This window comes from Tetrao urogallus (genome assembly GCF_951394365.1).
Source record: "Tetrao urogallus genome assembly, chromosome: 5".
NCBI classification, from domain to species: Eukaryota; Metazoa; Chordata; class Aves; order Galliformes; family Phasianidae; genus Tetrao; species Tetrao urogallus.
Genome location: NC_136818.1, coordinates 2,635,562 through 2,660,404, shown reverse-complemented (window position 1 = coordinate 2,660,404; position 24,843 = coordinate 2,635,562). Strand labels below are relative to the sequence as shown.

The 24,843-nt window shown below is 44.0% G+C and overlaps 1 protein-coding gene across 1 annotated transcript in view; it reads left to right on the top strand.

Moving 5' to 3' along the window:
* PATJ (PATJ crumbs cell polarity complex component) overlaps positions 1-24,843 on the top strand; it is a gene marked incomplete at both ends in the record, with an annotated part of 132,519 nt that overhangs the window by 68,805 nt on the left and 38,871 nt on the right. The window contains 3 exons of the mRNA XM_079536430.1: positions 10,018-10,214; positions 17,419-17,510; positions 24,722-24,794. Of these exons, the coding sequence (XP_079392556.1) occupies positions 10,018-10,214; positions 17,419-17,510; positions 24,722-24,794 (362 nt within the window). The remainder of the gene's footprint in view (positions 1-10,017; positions 10,215-17,418; positions 17,511-24,721; positions 24,795-24,843) is intronic.

Sequence of the window (24,843 nt, the reverse complement as noted above, 5' to 3'; positions counted from 1 at the left end):
CTGACCTGCACGGGCTCATAGAGGATGGAAGGTCTCCTCCTCCAACTCTGCTTCACATGGAACTTCTCTTGGGCTAAACCCATGCTCTAAAAGTAAGAGTGCTGTGTTCGGATGCTTTGCTTTCTTCTCCTCTGTAAGGCTTGGAAAAGTCTTCGCTTTGGTGTACAGTTTGAGCTGAGGCACCGGCTCAAAAGTGAAGCATGTGGGCTGAGCACAAAACAAGTGATGGAAGCTGTGGGCTGTGTAAGGGTTGCTCTACCATGCCAGCTGAACCCAGCTGAAAAGCAGCCAAAATGTGTATGTGGGGGTTTGCAGATTCCTTCTTCTGAAGCAGGAGGGGAATGAGGGTCTGTGATCAAGGTGGGAGGTGCAGCCCAGCTCTCGTGTTGGCCCAGCTTTGTAGCTTGGTGGCTGGCTTGAAGCTCAGCTGCCCCAAGCTGCAGCTAGCACACCACAGAAGCACTGAGCTATGTGTCCGAAACCTCGCTCAGAGATGTGGAGTAGGTCTCTCTCTGCCTGCCTCATCTTGGACATGAAGCTCTGTGTAGTGAGCCAACATTTGCCTGCTGCTGGCTCTACCATTAGCTTGTATATCTGTTTTACATGTAATGCTTTGATGAATGCATTAGATAGCATAAACAGGATATACATGTGAGCTACAGACACAGAAGATAGGAAAGATAAAGGAGAAGAATTGTTAGTGGGTATTTTTGTTAACAGAAGAGGTTTTAGAGTGAATTTGCAGGTACGTATTTATTTTGTTTTTAGGCATAGAGCTGGAAGCGTCCAGCACTGCCAGGTGTTGCAGTCATTTTTCATTTTCACTCTTCATTTTACCTCAGCAATCAAAGGCAAGTCATGACATTGGGAAACTCGGGATTACGCTTGAGAGAAAATCAAAACCTCCAAGCTTTCCTTGATGTTGTAAAAAGCTTGAAAATGTAATTCAAGTGCAATTTGATAGCTCAAAGAAACCAGGGCCTAGAACCAACCCAGGCTTTCTCTTTCTAAATATCACATTTATCTAACTCGTGGCTTCCTGGCTGTGTACCCAGAGCTGTTCAGTGCTGGGCTGGGTGTGCAGCACCCCAAAACGCAGCACAGGGATGGCCTTTGGGGACTGACCTCTCAGCAGCAAAGGGAATGGGAGAGCACAGATCCTGTGCAAAAAGCGTGGCGGGTCCTAAAATGCACCAAGTAAGTTTTAAATGGCGACCTCTAATCTATTAACATAGCTTAAGCAACACGAATAAAATGTTTGGGAAATGTATGTGTGCACCTAGAGAACTGGGAGAAATCTGGACCTAGAGCTGCCTGAAGCAACGCCCTGTTCTATCTGTAGCTTATTCAGCTAAGTCAGTGGGAATAAAAATAGTGTATCAAACTCGAGCAACTTGTTAGAAGCTGGAAAAGGATATTTTTCTTGTCCAGCCTGTGCATAAAACGAGGGGTGTGAAGTTGAGAATTGTCAGTTTGCAGATGATGGAAGTGTTTGTGGCTATGGTGTGTGAGGGCAGAACCTCCTCCGCAGTCCCTGCGTGGCGCTTTCCCTTAACAAGGTGTTGGTGAAGGCCCAAGGACAGACAAGAGGAAATCTTTGACAAAGTGGGAATTAGGCTGTTTAGAAATGCTTTTGATCACCATACAACCTTGGCTGCTCTCTGCTGTGAGCAACAGTACTGTTGTTTAATATTCCAGTTTTAAATGAAAGCATACTTTAGTAAAAAAGTTTTCTTCTGTTAGTCCTAATTGGCATATTTATTTTGTTTTGTTACAAAGCTATTGCTTGTGTTTTAATTGCATTCTAATTTCCTTTCCTATTCAAATGTGATGTATCACCAGGAAAAATATCTAATACATAAGAAATGTTTTCAATATCTGATATAGGTAATAAATATTGAGCATATCAACAGATGTGCATTAAATTTTGTTTTCTTAAGTACTTCCACAGTGTTTTATCCCCATAGTTGGCATAAGGATGGAACAGACTATATGAATACCAACTTTTATCGGAGATAAATGTATTTTAGTGGTAAGCAACCTGTAACAATCAGCAAAATAACTAAGAAGTAAATATATATAAAAATAATGTGTAAAATAGCTGATTGTTATCTGTCTTTCTTGGGCCTTCTTGATGTAAGGCATTTTCCTCCCTGCATTTTCTGGCATAGCTACGTGGGTGTTTTCTAGGGCCTTCCAAATCTGGATGAGTCATCTGACTTCAATATTTTCTAATTGTTGTCACAGCATATTAAAAAAAACTTCTGCATAAGCAGACCTCGACCACTGTCACTTTTTTTTTTTTTAATGTATAAAAATTGAATTCAGTCTTTGCCAGCTCAGTGTGTCACTGCATTGCTTTGCTGAAATGCCAGACTGTGCTGCAAGCCCTTGTATAGTGTTCCTTTCTGCCCTGCTCTGGCCTCCAACACAGAACAGTTTCTCCATGGCATGGTCTTCAGCCAGTTCACCAAGTGTGGGTAGTGCAATGGCTTGTTACTGCAACGTTTTCAGCTTTATGGCTTTTGATCTGTGTTTCACCAGCAGCGATAATTTCCCTGGAGATCTTCCTTGAAGGATTTTCTTTAGATCTTTAGGCTCATCAGTGGTGGGCTCACACAGGTGGTGTTCTCTGGTCACAAAACCTTCATTGCTAAGTCCGAAAGCTTCCTGTTTTTTACATCCTGTCTCCATTTAGATGCAGGAGGCTCAGGCTCATGTTGGAGGTTCCTGAGTTAGGTGAGTCACTGTGCAAGAAACGTCTCAGCATCCTGGCTTTTGAGAGGTGTCCTCTGCTTCCCTTTCCAGTTACTTGGGGCTCTTCTGCAGAGCCATCGTTAGGTAACAAACTTCCAATTTTTGACTGTACTCTGGTGCTGTTCACTTTAATTAGGTGTGGTGCAGAAAGATACCGAGATAATAACTGTGCCGTGGTCTTTTTGTGGGAACATCATTATTTAAAGATGAAATACCATCAGCTCAAGATACACTGTATTACTGTCAAGGGAGAGAGAATTTAAATGTTGCAGTGGTAATTTATCATTGTTGAGACCAAGCAAAGAAGCCATGGATTTAGAGCTCACCCAGTACTCCCTGTTCAGTCCCAGCCATGCTTAGTCTGCCATGAGATGAAGGAGCAGCTCTCAGATACATGCAGAGAGAAGGGACTGGGAGTCCAGCAGGACAAGGTGGGCCAAGGGAGGCCAGAAATCCTGCTCCTACCAGAAAGAGTTGCTTAGAAAAGAAATTGCTACCCCAATTGTGAGACTTTTTCCAAAATTTCTGTGTGATATAGATCATTGAAATGTCTTCTGTTGTGCAATCTGATTTTGTGTGCGTCGTGCATCCTTACAGAGTGTTGACAGTGCGCTGCAGCAGCCACAGCGCAGAGGCCAGGACAACAAGCCACGTGTTCTTTGAGCTGTTTCACGTCTCCTTGAGCCTTTGCAGATGGCAATCAGTATCTCTCAGTGTCTTACGTTGTGAAGATGTCCTGGGTTCCTGGAGCACTGTGTTGGGTCTGTTCAGCAAAGCAGGACCAGCTCTGTTCTCAGGGTGCATGTTGCCGTCCCTGTAGGTCAGCTGGGGAGCTGGCAGCTGTTGTATTGTGGCCTCAGAGGAGCATACTGTATGGCAGAACGAAGAGCAATGTTACACAGTGCAATATTTTTGTGTGATTTTTTTTCAGTTACCTCTTCAACAGCTGAAAACAAGTCTGCATGAGCTTTCTTTGGAGGCTCCCCCATTTTTCTGGTTGTCGCTGGTTTAAAGTGCCTCTGCCTTTTGTGGGTCTGAGCATCAAACATGCTGTGATATATTTTTATGCATAACTACTTGTTTCTTAGACAAAGTGGGCTTTGTCTAAGAAAAAACGGCACTGCTGCTATCTGCATTTGTTGCTATTTCTGTTCCATTCTGTGGACTGTGTTCAAACACCAAGGGGCAGCGTGTGCTGAGACAAGCAGTTCTGTCTCCAGTCTGGATGCCACGTGTACCAGCCATGGAGCAGGGCACGAGGTGCATGTGGGCAGCCTGTGCCAGTCCTCTCCACAGAAGGCTGTGGGTGGTGGGGCCTTCAGTGGAGATCAGTGCCAGTGCTCCATGTGAGTGCCTGACTGCGAGACTGTGGCACCCAGAATCGCTTCTGAGTGAACCCAAGTGCTTTAATGAGGGTTAATGTCTAATTTGCAAGGCAAATGAGTGGAAGTATTCTGTGCAGAGGAGGGGAGATTCCCATATAATTAGCAATTATTCACATCAGGATGCTCAGCTTAGCACACGTTCACTAAATCATCTTCAATGTGTTCAAGGTCTCGGATCAGCACGAATAGGCTCGTTATGTGCTTCTCATCTAACTGAAAAAGCAGAAAAACCTAAAATATGCCTTCCTCCCTCCTCTGAGATCTTAAATGTTGTATAAAGAAGCAACAGCTTCTAGAAGAAGCTTTGGATCTTTTATGGGGAAATGGGGGGAAAAGTAGATGGCAAAACTCCATTTGTTTGCAGCGAGGTGGTGCAAGCAATGGAGATGCTCCATTATGCTCTGGGCTGCAGCCAGGGCTGAGCACCACTTCTCTCTCCTGTTGTCTTGGCTGTTACAATTCCTGGGTTGCATGAAGAAAAAAATATATATGATAACTGTTTCTAAATGTCAGCTGCTCATGGGAATGAAACAAAATAGTACTTGTTATGGATTGTGGTGGCTCGTTATACCTTTCTTCCTCAATTAGTTGGAAATGACTGGTGGGGTCTTCTCTCTTCTCCCATAGGAAGAGTGATGTGAGAGACAAGAGGGACAAGTTTTTGTGGCCATCTGCAAAACCATTGTGAGCATTTGCATGGTGTGAAAAGAGCAGAGCAGATGGGAATCTGAGCTGAAGGATGCTGTTGGAAGAGAAGGAGCTCAGAGATCCCAAATAAAGCCCTGAATCTTTCAAACATGCAAAAGAAGCAGTCCTCACATTAGGGTATGGATTCTGTCTTGTGAGAGCGTAATGCTTGCTTTCACTGGAGCTTGGGTGAGTTGTGTTTGTGAGGGTAGGAAAGCCAACAGTCACTGCTCCTTTCGAGAAGGCTGGGCAGCAACTTGTGCTTGTGCTCTCCTCGTGTGTTCAAAAGCAGTGCTGTACTGTTTTGGTGCGTGGTGTTGTGGGGAGGAAGGGGAGAGGTCAGCTGTGCAGCTCTGTGTGTATGGCAGACTCAGGCTTGAGATGTGGGCATTAATTAAATTATTTGCCAGAGAATAATGGGAATGCTGGGTTTTATTCTTCTCTGGGAGTCATTGGTAAATGACTTCTGAATGGTGTACATGAAGCAAAGCATCACCGGGGAGGGGGGGGTGGCTTTCAAGGTGAGACTGCAGGAGATGCTGAACTTCTGGACCTCAATGGAGCCCCTTGGCTGCCCCAGTCCAGCCCAGGGTTGCTCCCTGCCACCCTCTTGCAAAGAACTGCACCTACAAAGCTGCTGGCCCCAGCAAACATCATCCTCCTCTCACCGCTCAATGGAGGACTGGCCATAGCACAGTGCCTGGCTCTTCCATTTAGATGTGCCAGTTTTGAATAGATCTGCCCTATTTTCCCCTCGTGTCTTTGTCATTGAGAGAGGAGTGCGAGTGATTTTACGGAGTTTAAGAAAGCGTTACAGAAATCATCTTCTCTCTGTCAGTTCGAAGCTTATGAAAACAGATGAGTGCATCACTTTTGAGATAAGGTTTGAAAAACTGTCTGCCTCCTCGGAGCTGAATAGAGGGCTAGTGGGAAGATTAAAACAATAAGCTTATTATATTATTAGTAGTGGGAGAATTCTAAACCCCATTTGTTCAATTACGGTCCCTTAAAATATGCTTATTTAGGTTCTTGTAAATTGTAATCAGTAAATTAGACACGCTGCCCTCACAGCTTGAGGGTTAGCTTTCAAGGGACTTCCTACTTTTTTTTTTTTTAATGTTTATAGTGAAATGAAGAGGGGAATTAGTTGTTTGATATGCAAGGCTGGCTCTGTTGGAGGATGCTGGCTGCATTCTGATGCCTATCTTTACTAAAGCAGAACCAGCAGCCATGGTGCTGCAGCACTGCTGCCTCAGACTGTGGCCAGGTTATGTGCTATGTGATAAAAATGGTAGCTGAGACCATTAGAATGAATGCAGGCTGTTAAATAAGACCATGGTAAAGTCTCCAAGAGGCCAAATACGTCTGATAGTTATCTGAGGTAACACAAAAGGAATGGAAAATCCTCAGCATCACCTTTTATATACAAATCTCATCTGTTGTTTCTTTTTGTGGCACATCCTCCTCACCCTCCGTTTCTTTCCTCTCTGCATTGCCTGGGCAGGTTTAATACTGAGTGTTTGATAATAAAACCAATCATCTGGCTGAGTCATCCAGAGCTGTTTCTTTCCTCTTTTTTACCTCTCTAGATGGACTCTAATTTGCATCACGCAGAGACACCATTTTCAAAAGAACTCCCTCTCCCTTTCAGCTCATTTAGCTGAAGATTTCAGCAGGTTTGGGCAACAGGCTCCCCAGCCTTCTGCGATGCTTTAAATGTCTTTGCAATTTAAAGAGCTTCTTGCCTTCCTGGGAAGCTGGTTCTGTTTTTTTTCAGCACAGATTAAATGTGCGTTTGTTGCAGTACTACATCATGCAAACTCCAATATCCTGGCCATATCTTCCCCATTTATTTCTTTTATCTCTCCATTTTATATGGTAGGAATAGTGGCTGAATCAGGGAAACACGTGCAGCAGCATAACAGCATATTGTTTGAAAGCAGTTGTCTTCCATTTCCAGGGTTTCTCTTTTGAAATGTAATTGTCTGCTAATGGAACTGGGGAATGTTGTTGTGGGAGTGATCACTGCGGTGTGCCTGTGCTTTTAGTTCACATCATGTCTGCACAGTATTTCTAAAGTAACAGGATCCAACCATGGCTGGTTAAATACGGGTGCTGTGTTTGCAGAAGTTGTGATAGTTGTGTTGTCACCGATCGTGGAAACCGCTCTGCGCAGCGCCGGCACGCAGCACCACGTCCCATGTGTACAGCAGTAACAACAGAATTACAATTGCCTTGTGTAAGGGATCTGGTAATGAAGGCAGATAATGGGATTCTTTGCAAAAGCAGATGCTTACTGGCTCCCCAGTGCTAGGCAGAGAGCTGGAAAGGAATACCAGCTGGAAGGGGGGAGCAGCTGAAAAAGGCATTGTAAAGAAGATGCCTTAGATGCACGTTTGTTTAAGCAGTAAATACTTGTTTAAAATAATCTTATGAGATTCTTATTAAGAGGCAAACTGAGAATGTGATTCCAGCATGATAGAAATCAGCTGGGTACCCAAAGGAAATCTGAATGTAGGCTGGATGAGCAACACAACGGCGGTGCTGGGAGCAGACCATGCTGCTGCTGGAGGATGGGACAGTGCTCGGTGCATGGAGATCCAGCTTTAAAGGTGGAGTGACCCTGCTTGTCCCTCCGCATCACTGTGTGAACATCTGTGGTGTCTCCTGTGATGCTGGGCATTGTGCCCTCCTGCCAGGCTGGCAGCGGGATGCAGTGGGGACTGCTGGCAACTGGAGTGCTGAGCTGGGCACCAGCCTGTCAGCCCCAGCCTGGCTGCACGCAGGCACAACAGAGCCTTCCCTGGGGCTGCCTCACCCCAGGCAATTGTTCCACCTACTACTTTTTGGAGAACTAAAACTCATTTTGAGTCTAATGCCAGGATGGAGTAGGAATGTTCGTGTACTTATGAGCTGCTGGCTTTTTTCCCAAGTGAGAAGACAGACTCTGCGCCACCCAGCAGAGAAAGCCCTGCAGAGCTTTCAGGTGCATTACGCCTTGCTGACAGTGTACTTGTAGATGCTTGCTGTGCTCTGAGCAAATGGGATTGAGATGTGCTGCCCACGGAGAACAAGCAGCAAGGGCAATGGTCAGCAGCATCCCTCTGGGGGGTCCTCTTGTCCAAAGAAGCGCATTCTCCAAGAAACTTAGTTCTGCTGCTGTCCTCTTCTTGCCACTGAGAAACATCTAACCTGTCTGGGTTGCTCCCCAGCTGTGGTAGGCAGGAAGCAGCTGCGTGGCCATCAGGGCTGGGAGTGGCTTAATGGCAACAGAAGGTGAAACTGTGGTGGTGAGAGCAGGACGTGCGTGGCTCTGCTCACATCTGCTGTGCTTCCACGAGCATCATTTTGAGACCTTCCTCACTTGCTGCTTTCTGGCAGGAGGCATCCTGCATTCCAAGCAGGAAAATAACGCTTTCAAAATTTGAGTAGCAAATCACTCCCCTAATTACATTTTGACCCCATTAGTTCAGAAATATATTAAAGAGCCATGCATCTGCATAGGTTACTGTCTAGTGCAGTTCAATGAACTTTTAGCATATAATTGATAGTAACAAGCAAGGTTTATGATTTGTTATGATATTCTGATTTTGTGCAGACCTCTGAACTTGTAGCTTTACAAGTTCAACTCTCTGGGGATAATGTCTAGCTCTTAGCACACGCCTCCCAGACTTTTAGGCTCAGGCCACCAGGATTTGGGCAAGGCAGGAAGATGCCCATAAATACAGCAGCAGGAGAGTTGGTTCTTGCCATGCTGCCCGGAGCATGGGGCATGCCCTGGGGTGCAAATGGGCTGGAGGTGAGAGTGCATTCCTCTGTCTGTGCTGAACTGGAAGGGCTGCTGCAGCTGGATATCTGCTGAAAGGACCCTGAGAGCAGAGCTGGGATGGTACGGTCACTTAGCAGCCTGCACGCGGGCTGTGCTGCGCTCTCTTCTACTTTGTCCTCTTTCTTCCAGCTTTTATTGACTTTGGGATGCTTCTCTCTCACCTTCCCCAGCTCCTTCCCCTCTCCTGTGTTGTCATGGAAACGTGCTTAAATCGTGCTTTCGAAACGTGCTTCCCTGCGGTGGAATGGTAATAGCTAATATTGCTCTTGCAGCTGCTGACTCAGGGATATGGCTGGGCATGTAATATCTCTTCTCGCTCTCCTTAATGCATAATGCAGCAGTTTCTTTCACCTTGGGCTTTATACTGAAGGTGATCCCCAGTCACAGCAAAACACAGCAAGCTGCATTTATAAAGCATGGCCCAGCCGTAGGGTGGGATGCGGGTGGGGCTGGGGAGCTGCCTTTCAGAGCTGCAGAGGATGATCAAACAGACAAAAAAATGACCCTTGCTGTGCATGCAAGCACAAGTAACAAACGTTTGTCTGCCAGTGCTGAAAACAGAAGACATTCAAGTTGAACCGTAAGCATACTCGCTTCCACAGGCACACACTGTGCTCCAAATAACTTTGTGAGTGTATTGGATTCTGTCACAGAAATGGTTGAAATGTAGATGAAAGACAAGTAACTGCCTTAATATCATCTAAAAACATAACAGTTCATGGGCATTGCCACTGACATCTGTTTTGAGTAATCATCTGCGCAGCGGCACATAAAGGTAAGCAGAGCATTGTGAGCATATTCCCGAATCACCAGAAAGAAGCACAGTAAAAGGCTGTATTTTTAGATGTGACTTTGCGGTATGTCTATAACGTAGGCTTTTCAGCTGCCTGCACTGGTTAATTAACCAGCTCTGACTTTGAAAGTTGCCCAAATTTATAGTTTTTATAAGGTAAATTTGGGATGGCATCAGAATTCCCTCATTTCCGCTCTTTCAAAACGTTCTTGTTTCAGGACCAGCCTGTTGTATAAATAAAGCAGTGTAGTTCTTGTGTTTGGCAGTGTTCTTCTTTGGCAGGGTTAGTGATATCAAGACAGCTGGGTGGTTTGCAACAGTCCAAAGTCATCCAGGCTAAAGATGCGCGACTATGAGTGGTCTCAGTTATCTCTCTTGGTGACATGATCTGTGGAGGGAACACAGGGGTTAGGTACATCGTATGTCACTTCAGATTCCGTGCTGGAAAGACCTCTTAAAATATAGATACTGAGAAGCTATCTGCTTCTAGCATGTTTCTGCATGCCCTCAAGGATTTACATGCAAGTTATTTCATCTTGTAACTTCATGTTTCTTGACCTTTGCAGAAAAGATCAGGCAACGATATGCAGATCTACCAGGAGAGCTGCACATTATTGAGCTTGAGAAAGACAAAAATGGGCTTGGGCTGAGCCTTGCTGGCAACAAGGACCGATCTCGTATGAGCATCTTTGTAGTTGGTATCAATCCAGATGGACCTGCAGGACGGGATGGAAGGATGCATATTGGTGATGAACTTCTAGAGGTGAGTGTTTCCTTTAACTACTAAATAAGGCTCACATGGCGAGAGGGAGAGGCATATGTGAGGCTATCATCTGAACCTTAAATAAAGAAATAAAGCCTGCGAGTGGAATTAGGTGGCTAAGGGAAGGAACTGCACTGATTTATGCCAGCTGAGAACTTGGCCTTTGGCAGGTAAATGTGTTCTCGGCAAAACAAAAATCATTGGCCTGTGAAAGCTAATGTCTTGTCAGTGAGGTCTGTGCTCTCAGCATGTTCACAAGCTACACACGGCGAGGGACTGCTGAAAGGCAGGCAGAGAATAGTAAATCTGTCCTTGTAGTGCCTGTGTGGTTTTGCAAGAAAATTCACACCTTGCATTTATGAAACAAAAATCGGAACACCCTCAAAGTTACCATATGTGTTTTTACAGATGACAGGGATATCCCCCATTCTGAAAATAAGCTAAAATCTCATGCTGTAATCTGTTTCGTTCCGGTGTAAGTTAGAATGCTTATTTTCTTTAGTCACATCCAACACAAGGCAAGAGAGCTCAGCAGCTTGTAGGGTATTTTGTCTCCTTTTTTCCTCCTTTCTTCATTTTGGATGGATTTGCTGTATCTCGTGATTTTTGGCTGTTGCAAAACAGCACTTTTCTGCAGTACCTGCAGTGGTTTCCCATGTCATGATTGCTTCAGCAGCTTAAAAAAAATTAGCCATTGCTTGGGATCTTTCCTCTAGAAGGAAACCTTCACCAAAGAGCAGGTGTACGGTGGCCCACTGCTATCTGTGGGCGGTGATTTCTGATCTTTCAGCAACTCACAGCGGCATCAGAGATCCAATAATTTCCTCACATTTCTTGACTTGAAAAAAAGCAATTGGAATGCCTGGGGATACCTCGGGAGCAATCAGAAATCTCTAAGCATTTGTCATTTTCCAGCAGTTCTATAATTACGGGTTTTCAATACACATGGTTCAAGAAAGGCTTGTTTTGCCATAATAATAGCACCATCTAAAGTTTATTATTATGTTTTCAAGTGTGATGAATGGTATGAAGGTCTGTACCTTGCTGAAATAGTATAGGTAAATGACTTTCTCCTTCAAATTAATTTTCTTTCCCTGGCACCTGATTCTAATAGTTGGAAAAAGTCAAATTGTTGAGTTCTGGGTGTACAGCAATTGGAAGTCGCTGAACACCAACTGGAAGGTACTGCTTTGCTTTGTGTGTGTCGTAGAAGAGGTAGTAAAGGAGAGACATGAAAGAGCTTTTCATATCGATGCATTTCCTTACAAAGAAGGATCCACAGAGGTTTCCTTATTCTCATGAGTTATTCCTCGTGGCGTGTGTTTGATCTCATGTTAAATATTACCGTACTTGAAAGATGCACCATCTGTGATTAATCACATGTACCTTGAGGCTCAGGATTTACATGCATGAGCCATGTTGTGAGTAGCATTTCCAAAAACACTGCGTTGCCCTAGTTCCTCTCCCTGCCAAGATGGAGATAAAATGTTGTTTTTCTTCCGTAGGGAAAGAAAAAAGAGTGACATTTGCAGTCTCATTTCAAATAAACCGAAGTTCAAAGTTTCAGTAACTGCCTCTCTCGGTGAACTTTGCCATCAAATGGGAGGAGTGTCACTGGTGGGCAGAAGTGTGGTTAGTTGTGTGAAAGGATGTGGTGATCTCATTCTGGTCCCCGGTGGGTACGTATCCCGTGGCAAAACATCCTGCAGTACAAAGGCTGCACATTACTCATGTGCAGACGTCTCGTGTTCACACCGGTGGTCAATCGTTCACAGCTCTGTTTTTTTGCCCTTTGAAAGCATTTCAGTGTTATATGTGAGCAGCACTGAAATGAAACTAATGGGCGTTTACACTGGCAGAGTCTGTTTTAATAACTTGGGTTCAATGACCAGTTCAGTCACCATTAGGAATACCTGAGAAGCCTGCCATTGCTGAGGTAGGAATGTGGCTCTCTGCTTTTTTTTTGCCTGCAGTGCAGGGGCTGTGGTTTTACTTGCAGCATCAGTTAAAACAACAGCGTGAGAAGAGCACTATTGGTTAACTGAAGCATTGACAAGGTAGGAGGTAGCAGATCCAGGCTGTTTGGGTTTCTCCAGCTAAAGGCTTAGAGTTGGACTATGAGTACAGCCTTTAGGTGCAGAAATGCTCCTATGATTCCTTGCCTGTTGCTGGTGAACCAAATTGTTCCTAGGGGTGGTGTTTCCCTGCATGGCTCTGCCTGCAGGCTGACTGCTGTCCTCTGATAGAAAGCTTTGGGGCTTGGCAAGCACTTGGTAGCATTTGAAGCCATTTTCCACCCAAATTGTCATCTATTTGTCAGCAGGTGGGCAACCCTCTACTCTTTTCCAGCGGAATCTTTTAAGTATATTTATTGCTGCACCTCAGATTGCACATAAGTTTTGAGTAGGAGTCTTAAGTGATGTGCTTTACTTTGGATGGCTGTGCCATTGGAGGGAGATGGTGATGACATCCTCTCATACCTTTCGTAGTCAGGGCAGAATGTGCACCCTGCACAGAGCAATGTAATTTTTAACATGATGCAAGCAGTGCTGATCTGTTGGGTTTTTTCCAATCAGAGATGCCATTTGCAGTGCCCCTGCCTGGCCCACAGCTCTCGTGCAGGTGTCCACACTGCATGGTGTCTTGGGGTGCTGAGCCCCACTGCTCTGAGTGCCGCAGGCTCTGCCCTTCTGCTTCGTGTTATTCACACTGAATAACCCACCCTAGGACTGTTGTCATCGTTGTTCTATTTTACATCAACGTGTTCTATTAATGGAGCAAGCTGCATAGAGCCCTGCTGTGCTGAGTTACTGATGCTGGGATTCTCTGCCTCCCTCCTGGCCCTGCTTATCTCGCTGCAAGGAAGCAGCGGAGGATGCAGCACTCCTGAAAGGAGCCACCTTCAGGCAGCTGTGCTTGAGACAATTCATGGCAGTGCTGTGTTGGTGGTACCTCAAAGCCAGAGGGCCTTCGTGCTGAATGCTTCTCCTGGGATTTTGTTACAAGAATCTTAGATAAATAGAAGTGATGCTACACATCAGATATGTCAGTATTTTGCCCAAACAAATGAGCTGTCCATCCAAACTCGTGTCACTTCTGTCTTAGAATGGAGACGGGTTGGTATTTTATTCATTTGTTGTGGCATTTATAATTACTTTGGATTGGACCAAGCAGCACCATCTGTCAAAAGCAGCAATAGCTTGAACATGGTAAGAAGGGCTCTCCCGTAAGAAAAGTCCTGTATGATTAACTCTGGTGGTGACCTTTTAAATTCCTACTTACAGGACAACACTCTCAGCTTCTGTTCCTGAAGGTAACAGCAGAACAATAGCCTCTTGGCTTTTCATATCAGATGCCACTGCTTTGCACAAGAGCTTTGCATCTAGGCTATCAGTGGAGGCTAGCGCTGCGAGGTGACTGCTGATGCTGAAGGATGAAGCTGAGGAGCCAGTGGCTCCCTGGGCAAACCCCCAGGTTTGCGTTCCCCTTCCAGGAGAAATCTGGGAAAGAGAAAAGAATTCATCCTCCAAACAGCATTTTTCCTTTCCGCTGTTTTCTTTCTGCCTATTGCTTTGGATTTGGGTGTATTTGATAAGAAACTTTTTGAAATTATTCTGTTGTTTCAGAGAATCTGATTAAATCTCGGAATGTTTCGATTCCTGTGGTTAGAGGGAATCTAATGCATTGTTACAAAGGAATAATAACTCCAGAAGGCTACGCCAGTTCCTTTGGCTAGCTTTGGAATATTGTCTGACTTGAATTTCATAAAAATCTGATAATACCCATTTTATTGGTTTTCATTACTGCCACATAGTAAAAAGAACAGTGCTCTTTTTAAAATACCCACATTTTATGTTTCTCCTCTGCAAGTTAAAATTTGAGAAGCAAACAGTTGGGTTTTTTTTTTTTTAATGTTTCTTTCTTAATTTGGGTGTTTGTGTGTGAAACTGTAAAACAAAGCTGTGTGCATGGGATGTGTGATAAAGCCCACTGCAGGCCTGTGCTGGGCTTATCAGGGATGGGACTTAATTCCATCCTGATCTGACCTTGTACCTGTAGTGCACTCATGGATTTCTTTCTGCTCTTCTGTCTTTCCATGAAGTTATGTAAAGAGGCACTTAACAAGGAGCTGAGGCTTACATCTGTTTGTTCCTTTTCATAGAATCATATCCCAAGTTGGAAGGGACCCATAAAGATCATCAAGTCCAACCTCCTTTCATAGAATCATCAAATGGCTCAGGTTGGAAGGGACCCCAAGTGTCACCAAGATCCACCACCCGCATGGCTGCCAACCTCCATATCTGACATTAGACCAGGCTGCCCAGGGCCCCATCCCACCTGGTCTTGAACACCTCCAGGGATGGAGCATCCACAACCTCTGGGCAGCTGTTCCACCACATCACCACTCTCTTGGTCAAAAACATGCCCCTGACATCCAATCTAAATCTCCTGTCCTCTAGTTTAAAACCATTCCCCCTTGTCCTATCACTATCTACCTGCATAAAAAGTTGTTTTCCCTCGTGTTTATAAGCTCCCTTTAAATACTGGAAGGACACAATGAGGTCTCCCCCCAGCTTTCCCTTTTGTTTGGTCAAACCTTTGTTATTCTTTTCTAATCTTAAAGGGGGACGTTCAGGGAAGCTCAGACAGACAGCATTAGACTCATGAGGCACTCTGTGGTTGATCCTTTATTTAGTTTGAAAGATTAAAATGGCGCTGCTGCTGAAACCCTGGACTCTCCCTTTTTGTCTTATTTAAGGAAACTTTTGTGCTTTGCTCTTCTCTGTGGTATCTGAACCTGGAGCGTCACTGATTTACTTTGCGAAAGAAAGTGACCTTTTTGCAAAGAAATACAAATATTACAAATCCTGGCTGTAATAGCTGTGTGAAACAGTCCAAAACCTTGTGGAGATGTATTACTTTGATTACCCTTTCATTTTGGTATAATTAAATAATTATAACTTACAGACCTAGCTCAGAGCTAATTAAATTTTGGACTATTTGATGTATCTACTGAATAGCATTAATTTAGCCAGAGTAAAGACTATAAATTTTAATCGAAGAAGCCTGCTGTTTTGAAAAATTGATGGTAATGTAACTAAATACAAACAATTAGTAAGGCATCCAGCGTTCCCAGCAAATAACTTCTTTGGAGGACTGGGACAAATGACATCACTAAACGTGCAGGAAGGTGAAGCTCAGCCCAGGTATTCTTTGTGCCCCAGGTTCTGAGCCAGACGTGGGCTGGTAATTGTTTGCAGGTCAATCTATGTGAATAATCAGGCACTGGGCATATGATTCTTGTGCTCACATTGGTTATTGAACTGCTGACACGAGGCTGTAAGGCTGGCAGGTTGTTTCTTCGTTGGGTGAAAAATTCTTCTAAGAACACAAAACCGCAATCCAACACAAACATTTCCAGTAATGAGAACCCCTGCTGTAATCGCTGGTAAATTGTTCCTGGGGTCCATTATCCGTATTGTTTTAAGCAGCATTGGTGTATCAAATGTGAATGTAAATATTATGTTGTAAAGGAAGAGTGGGAGGAAAAGATGAAGGGTTGCATGGAGCGGGCTGCTCGCTTTGGGGGGCGTGGGATTGCAGCAGCTCTGAGGTGCACTAATCCAATCAAGATGCTCCCAGTGAGGGTTTTTTGACAGTTACGTGATATATGCCATCTTTTTGACAAAATAGAAATGTGGCCTTGAATTAGTTTCCATATTCACATTGTTTCCTTCTCCATCTGGAACAGAATAGCTGCTCGTGTAAAGAAATGCTTTGCCTTGGGTTTGGTAGCAGGCAGGTAAAAATTGCTCTTCCACGGAGCAGCATTACCTTCATGTTTATTCCAGTCTGAGTTGTCAGAATTGGAGACCGATTCATTCATCCTCACTGTAGTTTTTGATTGTGTGTTTGGTTCAGCTTAGTTCTAAACCTGAAAACCATCAGGATGCAGCTGAGAGGCTCCTTGAGGGTTTTGCTGTTTGTCTCCTTGGCGCAGCCTTCTTTTTGCCATGGTGCTCAGCTTTTCCTTCGTTTACATTTGGCGTGGCACATCTGGCTGCCTCCTGCTCTGCTTACAGCCTTTGTGGCTGCACGTTGCTGTCAGGTCAGCATCTCCAGGCTGCCAGCAGGCAGGGTCATAGGGGTGCACCAAGCTGCTGGGAGGTGAATGAAACACTTCAAATGTTACACCACGGGTGGTCTTGAGATAGGATGCCTAGTGTGCTTTTGGTTCATTTTGGAGCTACTGTTGTGATTGTCAAGGTGCCACTTGCCGAGCGTGGCAATGGAAGACAGCAGGCACCTGATTTCCCTCAAACTGGGAAAGGTCTTCTGTTCTCCTGCAGCCAGGGGGGTGTTGAAGGCCATGGGGGGTGTTGAGGGCCGTGCTGTTTCCCCATGAAAACTACAGGATTGGCTCACACTCAGGAATGGCATTCAAAGCAGTACCTGGTGTTTGTTGCAGTGGTTAGGTGTTTGATTGTTCACAGCAAGAGTAACATGGTCTATTCTGAAACTGGCCTTTCTGTCTCATCTAATTCCTGAACTGCTGGTTACCTGCAGGTGAGGTGTGGGTCACTAATAGCATTAAATTAGCTCTGCACTGGTTACTCTTTCATACTGGTCTAGAATAAAATGTGGAACGCTTTGCTGCTAATATAGTGGGTTTTGGTTTTTTTCATTATATTGGATTTGATGATGTTGAAAATGTAATATCTTAAAAATCAGTTCTGCAGTTCTGTGGTCCATCCAGGAACCAGCAGGAGAAGGAGGTTGAACTTGAAATCTAACTAATGCCTGCCTTTCAAAAGGAACGATGAGAAACCTGATGTGAAGGTGTTAGTGTTGCTTCTGAGCTGCAGACTGCAGCTCATCCTCCTCCTGTGGCTGGCTGATGGTGACAGGCTTTGTTTTGTGTTTGTCATATGTTGTTTCTGCAGCAGAGCTGTGCCCAAAAGCAGCTCTTAGTGCCTCAACATCAGTGTTTCTGTCTCTCCAGCACTGTGCAGATAGGTTTATCTGTCAGTACTTCTGCAGTATTCCTGTCTGTAAAAGCCTCAAGGTTTGTGATTTGTATTTCACGACCCACTTTTTCTTAGCATCTTGTTTCCTTGTCCTGGTGCCTTGGTGGTGTAAATTGAAACAATGCATACTTATTTTGGAACTCCATTTACATGAAACTTTTGTTTCCTTTGAACAGATAAACAATCAGATATTGTATGGAAGAAGTCACCAGAATGCTTCTGCAATAATTAAGACTGCCCCATCAAAGGTCAAGCTAGTTTTCATACGGTAAGAACAGTTCTCATCAAAACATTTGTTCATGCTTCAGCCTATTCTGTTACGTATCTGCACATATAACTGACCTGCTCAGCCTGTTCTGAAATTGCTAAACTTACTCAGTTCTTTGTGGTATGAAATAAAGGTTTTCCTTGACTATTCATCTCAGGACTGCTGAAGGTCCAACATTAATATATTGGACCTTCATGAATGCCACTGTTCCAGGGGTGGCTTCCATTGGCACTATCAATTTCAACCATTCCAGTTTATTAATGCGGTCTTCTCACCAGTCTGTACATCACAGTTGATACTGGTTTATATTCTTTGCTCATATTCAGCTTACCTGTGAACAATGTAATAATCTGTGGATGAATGCATATAAATGTGTACATTTGCTCGCATGGCTCTGTCTGATACAGCATACACAGAAATGATGGAAGAGCAGCATTAGCTCGGTGAAGAATGACTTGCTATGCTTGGCAGCACAGAGGATCTAGAGGAGATTAATGGTCTTGCCTGCAGCTCCTGTGTTACTTTCCCCAGCTATTGAAAATTAAATGTCATGTACAACAACTCACTCACCATTACTTAATTGCATATGGAAAATGTGTCTGGTATGGAACCTCCAGAGGCAGAAGCAAAATGTATGAAACCAAAACCCGGGGCACAATTTAGTGCTGTCAGGCAGCACTGGGAGCGTGGGCTTCTGGTGAGCCTGCCCTGCTGCCCCAAGCAGCAGCTGCCTGCTGAGGGTCAGGCTCTGCAGAGCTGCAGCAGGGCTTGCTCATTAGCTCGAGTCTCCCATGGATATGGGAAGAGGTGAAAACAATGTTAGTTCTATCCATATTTCCCCTTTTCCAAGTTCTGTATATAGAAATAAATTTCAAGGCATAAAATTGTTGTGGCAGGCATAATTAATAGATACTGGAAATACCATTGGATAATTCTTGTCGCTCTCCCTAGCACTTAAAAAAACTTGTCATACATGCTGCAGTTGAGGCTATAAGCTTATCTTTACACTAACAAAGAGTGTGCATCTTGTCCCTGCTCTCTGCCTTGCACTGGAGCACGCTGACAACTGACAAGTCTGCTCGCTTGACCCCAGCAGCCATTCAAACAGCAGTGAAAGGAAATTCCCCCTGTGAGAGAACGTTGTTGGTAACTAGAGCACTGTCTAGAATGCAAGGAAAAACGGTGCTTTTAGTAAGAGGGGGGTATCAAAGTTTCACCACAGCTGACTTGTCTCTCTTCAAACTGAAATTTAAGGAGAAGGTTTTTCTTGTGAATATATTCTATGAGCCTTGATGCTACCAATTCCTGTGCTTTAGACCTCAAAGTGGGTGAGTGTGATCAAATGCATAAACACAAGGCTGTGCCAATTGCATAAATCTTGCCCAAGGTGCAGTTTGGTAGAGGTCTTTGCTTGCTTCATCAAGCCATTTTAAAACTATGATCTAAAATGGAGGTACTGAAATGTCACTACTTGATGCACTGTGGTGCCAGCTCTACTAAACGTGAGGAGCTGCAGGCATCGTGGGTCTCCATCCATCTCTCCCACGTATGTGTGCTGCAGCTTTCCAGATGAGAACAGAGCACTGAGTGCAGCCAGCTGAGAGCATTCCTGGTCACTTTGCTGCTTGGCTGGGTTCACATGTGTTCCCCTCAGCTTTAATGGTGTGGAAAGAGCAGGATACCGTTACATTTGTTACAAGAAGGAGCCCTCGCAGCAGAAGTAGTACTTTCTTCCCCTTGAGTGCTGTTACTGATTCTGCTTCCTTGTAAAGGTAGAAGGCCTGTAATGTTGAGGAGCTAAATTGCGTTCTGGAACACACAGTGAGAAGAGGCTGCAGCTGACCATAGCAGAGTGATGTGTGCTGCAGGAATTAACAGGGAGTTGGGGCTGGTCTTCGTGAGGATGCTCGTATTCTGATTTCAACAACATAAGTCCTGAGTAGATCATTTTTCCATAAACTCGCTTTTCTGCAGGCTAAAAAGTTCCTGCGTGCTTGAGTGAGCTGATCTAGGGCATGAAAGCAAAACTGGTGGGCCTCCTGGACTATCTATTACTAAAAAGTGTTTTCTCTCATATCCTGGGGCCTTACTTTCTTCAAATGAAGGATGTTCTGTGATAAGCAAGCTGCTGCTTTGCTTTGAAGCAGGAAACTGTCAGGAGTTTCCTATTCCTGATGTTTTGGTTCACTTGCAGGGCAGGGGGATGTTTTCACCAACTTCTTAATCAGTTACGAAAGAAGCCCAGAAAATCCTGGGCATTAAAAAAAAAAAAACAAAAAAAAACAAAAAAAAAAACTTTCTATGGGAAATGTAATATGTGTCATTGAATAGATTATATTGGAGATGCAGGGAGGGAGGGGACGATTACAGGCATGGAAAATAGGTGTCCTCAATCTTTTTGATTTTCTATTAAAAACCCAATTGCAGTCTGCACCATAAAAGTCTTCAAGCATTTGTTTTTATACTCAGGTGGTGTTAGGATTGTATTCCCACTCTTTCTTGAAATTTTTGCTGATGAGACAGTGCAGAAGTGTTTTGAGAATCGCAGGCATCCCTTTGTACTTGAGGGTTTCTTACTCTGCTTTACGAGCATCCTTTCCTCAATTAAACTGACAATGGCTATTTAAAAGAGTTGATTTTGGCCAGATTCCAAAATATAGATCTTAACACAGCACCAGTTCCCAGAGGTCTCATTAATCACACAAGTTTGTAACAGCATCTAAAGGATCTGCAGTTAGTCACTTTTTCCCTCTTTTTAAGATTTGCATCTCATGCTTCATAGCCTTCTACAGGAACAAATTCAAGATGTTTAACGTGCTCACCCAGTCTGACAGCCAAACCAGTTGCCCAAGCACTGCACGGTCTTCATGTGCTGAAACAGCTCTGTTCAGGTGTTTGCTCTGACCCAGTATCCACTGGCATTTCTGATCACAGTCATACAGCACTATGTTAGCTTCCATACTCCTGTGGCGAATGCAGGCTGCAGTCATCTCACAGAGACTTGCTTTTTGTAGGAGTCTCTATGCCCTACTTCCCAAAATAGAATGGGTTTTGTGTCCTTTGAATTTTTGGTTCACACGTTTAATGTTCATCCATTTGAGATGCAAAATAAAACCGTTAGATTTTGCATTTGGAGTAGGAGGACCAGTTTATATTGGAAAGTTCTTCTGCAGTAAGAATTCTATGATTCAGCAAACTCGGTGTTTTGTCCATGCTCAATTAACTGCCTTTAATCTGTGCTGGTGCTTCAGTGCTGGTATAATAAGCAGATCAAATACAGTTTGAGTGCTTGAATCAAAGTGAACACCACTGATTTCAGACCATTATCCCACTGTGTTCAATTCTGTGACTGTGTGTATACCTTTTTTTCTTAAAAGAAAGCTGTCTTATGCTGTGATGAAAAATGTTTTTGGAGTAAAGTACTGTAGAATTTTGCCTACTTAAATACAATCTGTTAACAGTCCTGAGTTGTTCCCCCACACTGCAGGGATTTGTCCCCTCGTCACTGCTTTCTGATGAGGAGGTTGGAGTTTCTCAGGGAGGTCCACCCATCTGTCTGTTTCCCCCTCCTTCCACTTCTAGGTGTAGTTGTGAAGGTAAATCCCTTGTTATTTATGGTGATGTGCAAAGGAAAGACCTCTGCTCTGAGGATCACAGAAAGGAAAGGTTTGGAAAGAGGGACCTTCAAGGTCATCCAGTTCCAACCTCCTTGCTACAGTCAGGGACACCTCCTACTAGACCAGACCACTCAGAGCCCCATCCAGCCTGGCCTTGGGTGGCTGAGGTGAGGGCTGCATGACAGTCATCGCTGCCACTTGGTCACTGAACCAAGATGATGCACAGTGCAAACATCTTTGCCTTGACCCAGCTGAAGGGACAATTCTGTGCATCTTCAGTCTTCAACTCTTCTCCAAAGAGATGATTCCTGGAGGAAAACAAAGGCAAGAAAACATGGGACCCCAGACTGATTTCTGTTTTCTTTCTTGAACAAGTAGGATGTGGGTGATCTAGGTTTTCATTAACTTACATGTCTGTGTGCACACAGCTGTCACAACCAGAGGGAGTCCTGATGCTGCTGGACAAGCATCATTCCCCTCACTTGCTCTTCAGATCTCTTCTAACTAAGAAGTCTTAATGCAAAGTTATTGGGTTTTTTGGGTTGTTTTTTGTGCTTTGTTTTGGTTTTGTTTTTCCCAGTTCTAGGCATTCTTTGTATTGTGAACAGCATTCACAGCCAGCTTCAAGCTTTTGTGAAATGATCTTTTTAACAGCTGACAAACTATGGAGCTGAAGTTAGTTGGGGAGGAGGATATCTCCCTTTGTTTGGGTGTCAGGGAGTCACCTGGACTTCTGTTAGCCGGCAGCTTCAGGAACCATCAGAGAAGAGTTCAGTTCTTCCCAACCTGCTCAGCTGGATTGCCCTTTGGAGTGCATCTGACTTGGGGTTGGTTTTGTTTAACATTGACTATAGAAGAAGTGTGGACGATATCTCGAATGAGATGCTCAGCTTCAGACAGGAGATGAATGCCATTCAGTGTGCTGAACAAGTATTTTAGCACCCTGTGGCAGTGAGCTACACCATCACAAACCAAGATAAACACGAGTCATTCCAGTAGAAAAAAAAGTTCTCAAATGAAGGTGGGGAACCTGTATGCAACAATTACAAGTATGTTCATCCTCTGAGCAAATTAACCTGAATTTGGCTGAGGCTCTGGCTGCAGGTTATTGTCTTTAGAAGGAAAGCTTTCAGCAGAGGTGCGGTCAGGTGGAGCAAAACTTGAGTTCTGTTGGGCAGTGAGGATGGACAGGGAACGCTCAGGGGTTCCGCTTAGACTTGGAAGGAAAAGAAATGCAGTGCGATTCGGCAGTTTGAGCAAGTAAATCTGTAAGTGCAGGAGCTCTGTAACCTTTACAGGGCCTTTGCTACTCATGCCCTGCTTTGATCTTGCTGCCAAAAGGTCGTTTTTGCAATGAAGAAAGCCGTGCATTCCTGTGCTTATGGTGTGGGCTCTCAGCCTCCAGCCAGGTCTCCTCATTGTCACTCAGAGGCTCATCCTCAGAGGTTACAAGCAATGGAAGCACGCTGAATTCTGTCCCCCTTTGCTTTATGCAGAGTTGGTGAAATACAAACAGCTGCAGGGAGGGCTGCTGCCTGGTGCTTTGCACAAACCAGGGTAAGGGCTGGACGAGAGCAGGGGATGTTTATTGTTTCTGCGGATAACGGAGGGGAGCGCCTGAGCAGCAGCTCTTGGCAAATATATCAAATGTTCTTTTTGCAGTTACTGTAATTTGAATGTGATGTTCAGACGTCTGAGCTGTCTGCTCCAGCATCAAAAGGGAGTGATCGCTCCTTTTAGTTGTAAATAAATTCATGTTTTAGTTGAGGACACTCAGGGAAGTGGAGAGCAGAAAGAGCAATTTATTATTAGCTGCGTCACTTTAAAATACGTTCACTCTTTGATTCAGCTTTGAAGCATTCTCCTTTGAAGCAGCATTAAAGTATTTAAATATGAAGGAGCCCTAGCAGGGGGAGATTACAAGTTGAAACATTTTGTAACCTCGTTTTTTTTTATTATTATTATTATTTTTGCTTTTTTTTTTTTTTTCCTCCAGAGGAACGGTGGCTGTAAGGGGTTTTGTTATTGCTTGGAATAAAATCGGCCATCCGCTTAAAGCTGCAAAAAAATGTTATCCCAGCAATGAGGGAGAGAAGAAAAATACCAAAAAATGTTGTGTGTATATACAAAATAGAAACTATTTTGTATTAATTACATGCTCCTTTGTCATGCAGATCGTGAAGCTTATGTCTAATAATTCCTGGAATGATACTTCTCGTGCAATTTTATAGTTGTTTATAGTTATTTCCAAGTTTGCTGCTTATTGCAAGTCGCATAGCCCATGTTGGATGCTAGGGAAGTGCTGGTTTTCCCAGTTTGTGCTCCAAATAAAGTGTTGTCAGAAAATTTTGTACAGTTCAATAATTGCTTGGTCTCACAGACACCTTACGTTTGCTGCTTTATTCTTTTGGCTTAGAACAGCGATGTCATTAGATTGGTGTGACTGAAACATAAGAGGAAGCAAAATGTCCTTGCCTAATGTGCTTTACGGAGTAAAGTGAACTTGGAGACTCTGAAACGCTTATGAAATTCGAGGGCTTCATTCTGTGTGTTGCTCAGCTTTCTGCGTGGCCCTGTGCATGTGTGTGTGTGCACCCCAGGCTGGTTCTGCTCACGGTGCAGCCTTCGAGCAGGGCCAGGAGGAGAGCTGGGAGCCCATTCAGAAGCAACTGAGCAACACAGAGCAGATCCCTTTGAATTGTGTGGCTGGTTGGTTGAAGATAAGTAAATTAATTCACTAACGTTTGCCTGTAGGATTTATCATGTCAAATGCCTGTGATTGAATTTCCCATACGCTGCTATGCTGAGAGCTATTGATTTATAGCACTGACTTGCAGTAATCAGAACGTATGAGCTTCGTGAATTTAACTCTTGAGAGATAAAATGACACTTCTGGTTTTTTTCAGGCAATTCTATAAAGCATTTTTAAGCACATGCTGGTTGAACATTAGCAAGGCAGAACGGTCTTGAATAAGAAAGGATTTTGAAAGTTAGGGTAATCAGATGTTGTCCTGACAATGCAGAAGATGCCATAAGTAATAAGCTTCTTTGGAAATCAGTGCTCTCTTTCATAAGGGAAGTTCTTTTGGCTAAAAACTTGTCTGACTTTTTGTGTTGAGTCTTTCAGAAAAGACCACAGCAAGTATGGACAAAAAAAAAAAAAGAGAAAGCAGTCTATTTTTGCAGAAGGTTTAATGTTTCAGCAGTGTGAATGTTTTTCAGCCTAAAGAAGTAGTTAACAAGTAAAGACATTATTAGAAGAGGCTAACAGAGCATTAGCACACCTATTGATATGTTGGGGCCATAAATTCCAGCTGCATCCTCTGATAATCCACATTAAATTAGATTTCCAAAGACTGCAGTGTCAGGATCTCTCAGCTGAAACTTCTGCAGTCCCAAGAAGGAATGTAATCTGTGTGCTAGCAAAGAACACAAGCAAAAATGAAATGCTCCTCTAGACTCTGACTTCCGATAAGAAGCAATTCTTATGCAAGTAGTAATGTTTCCTTAATGAGCAAAAACAACTCAAAGGAAATGTTTGGCCATTGTGATTTACCTTGTAATAAGTTGGTTGTTTGCATGTTTGTTGTACAGAAATGAAGATGCAGTCAATCAGATGGCTGTTACTCCTTTCCCATTGCCTACCAGCACCCACCCTTCTATTGAGGTAAGGTTCATGGGTTGGGACTTGTTCTGTTGCTGTTTTTCATCTGGGG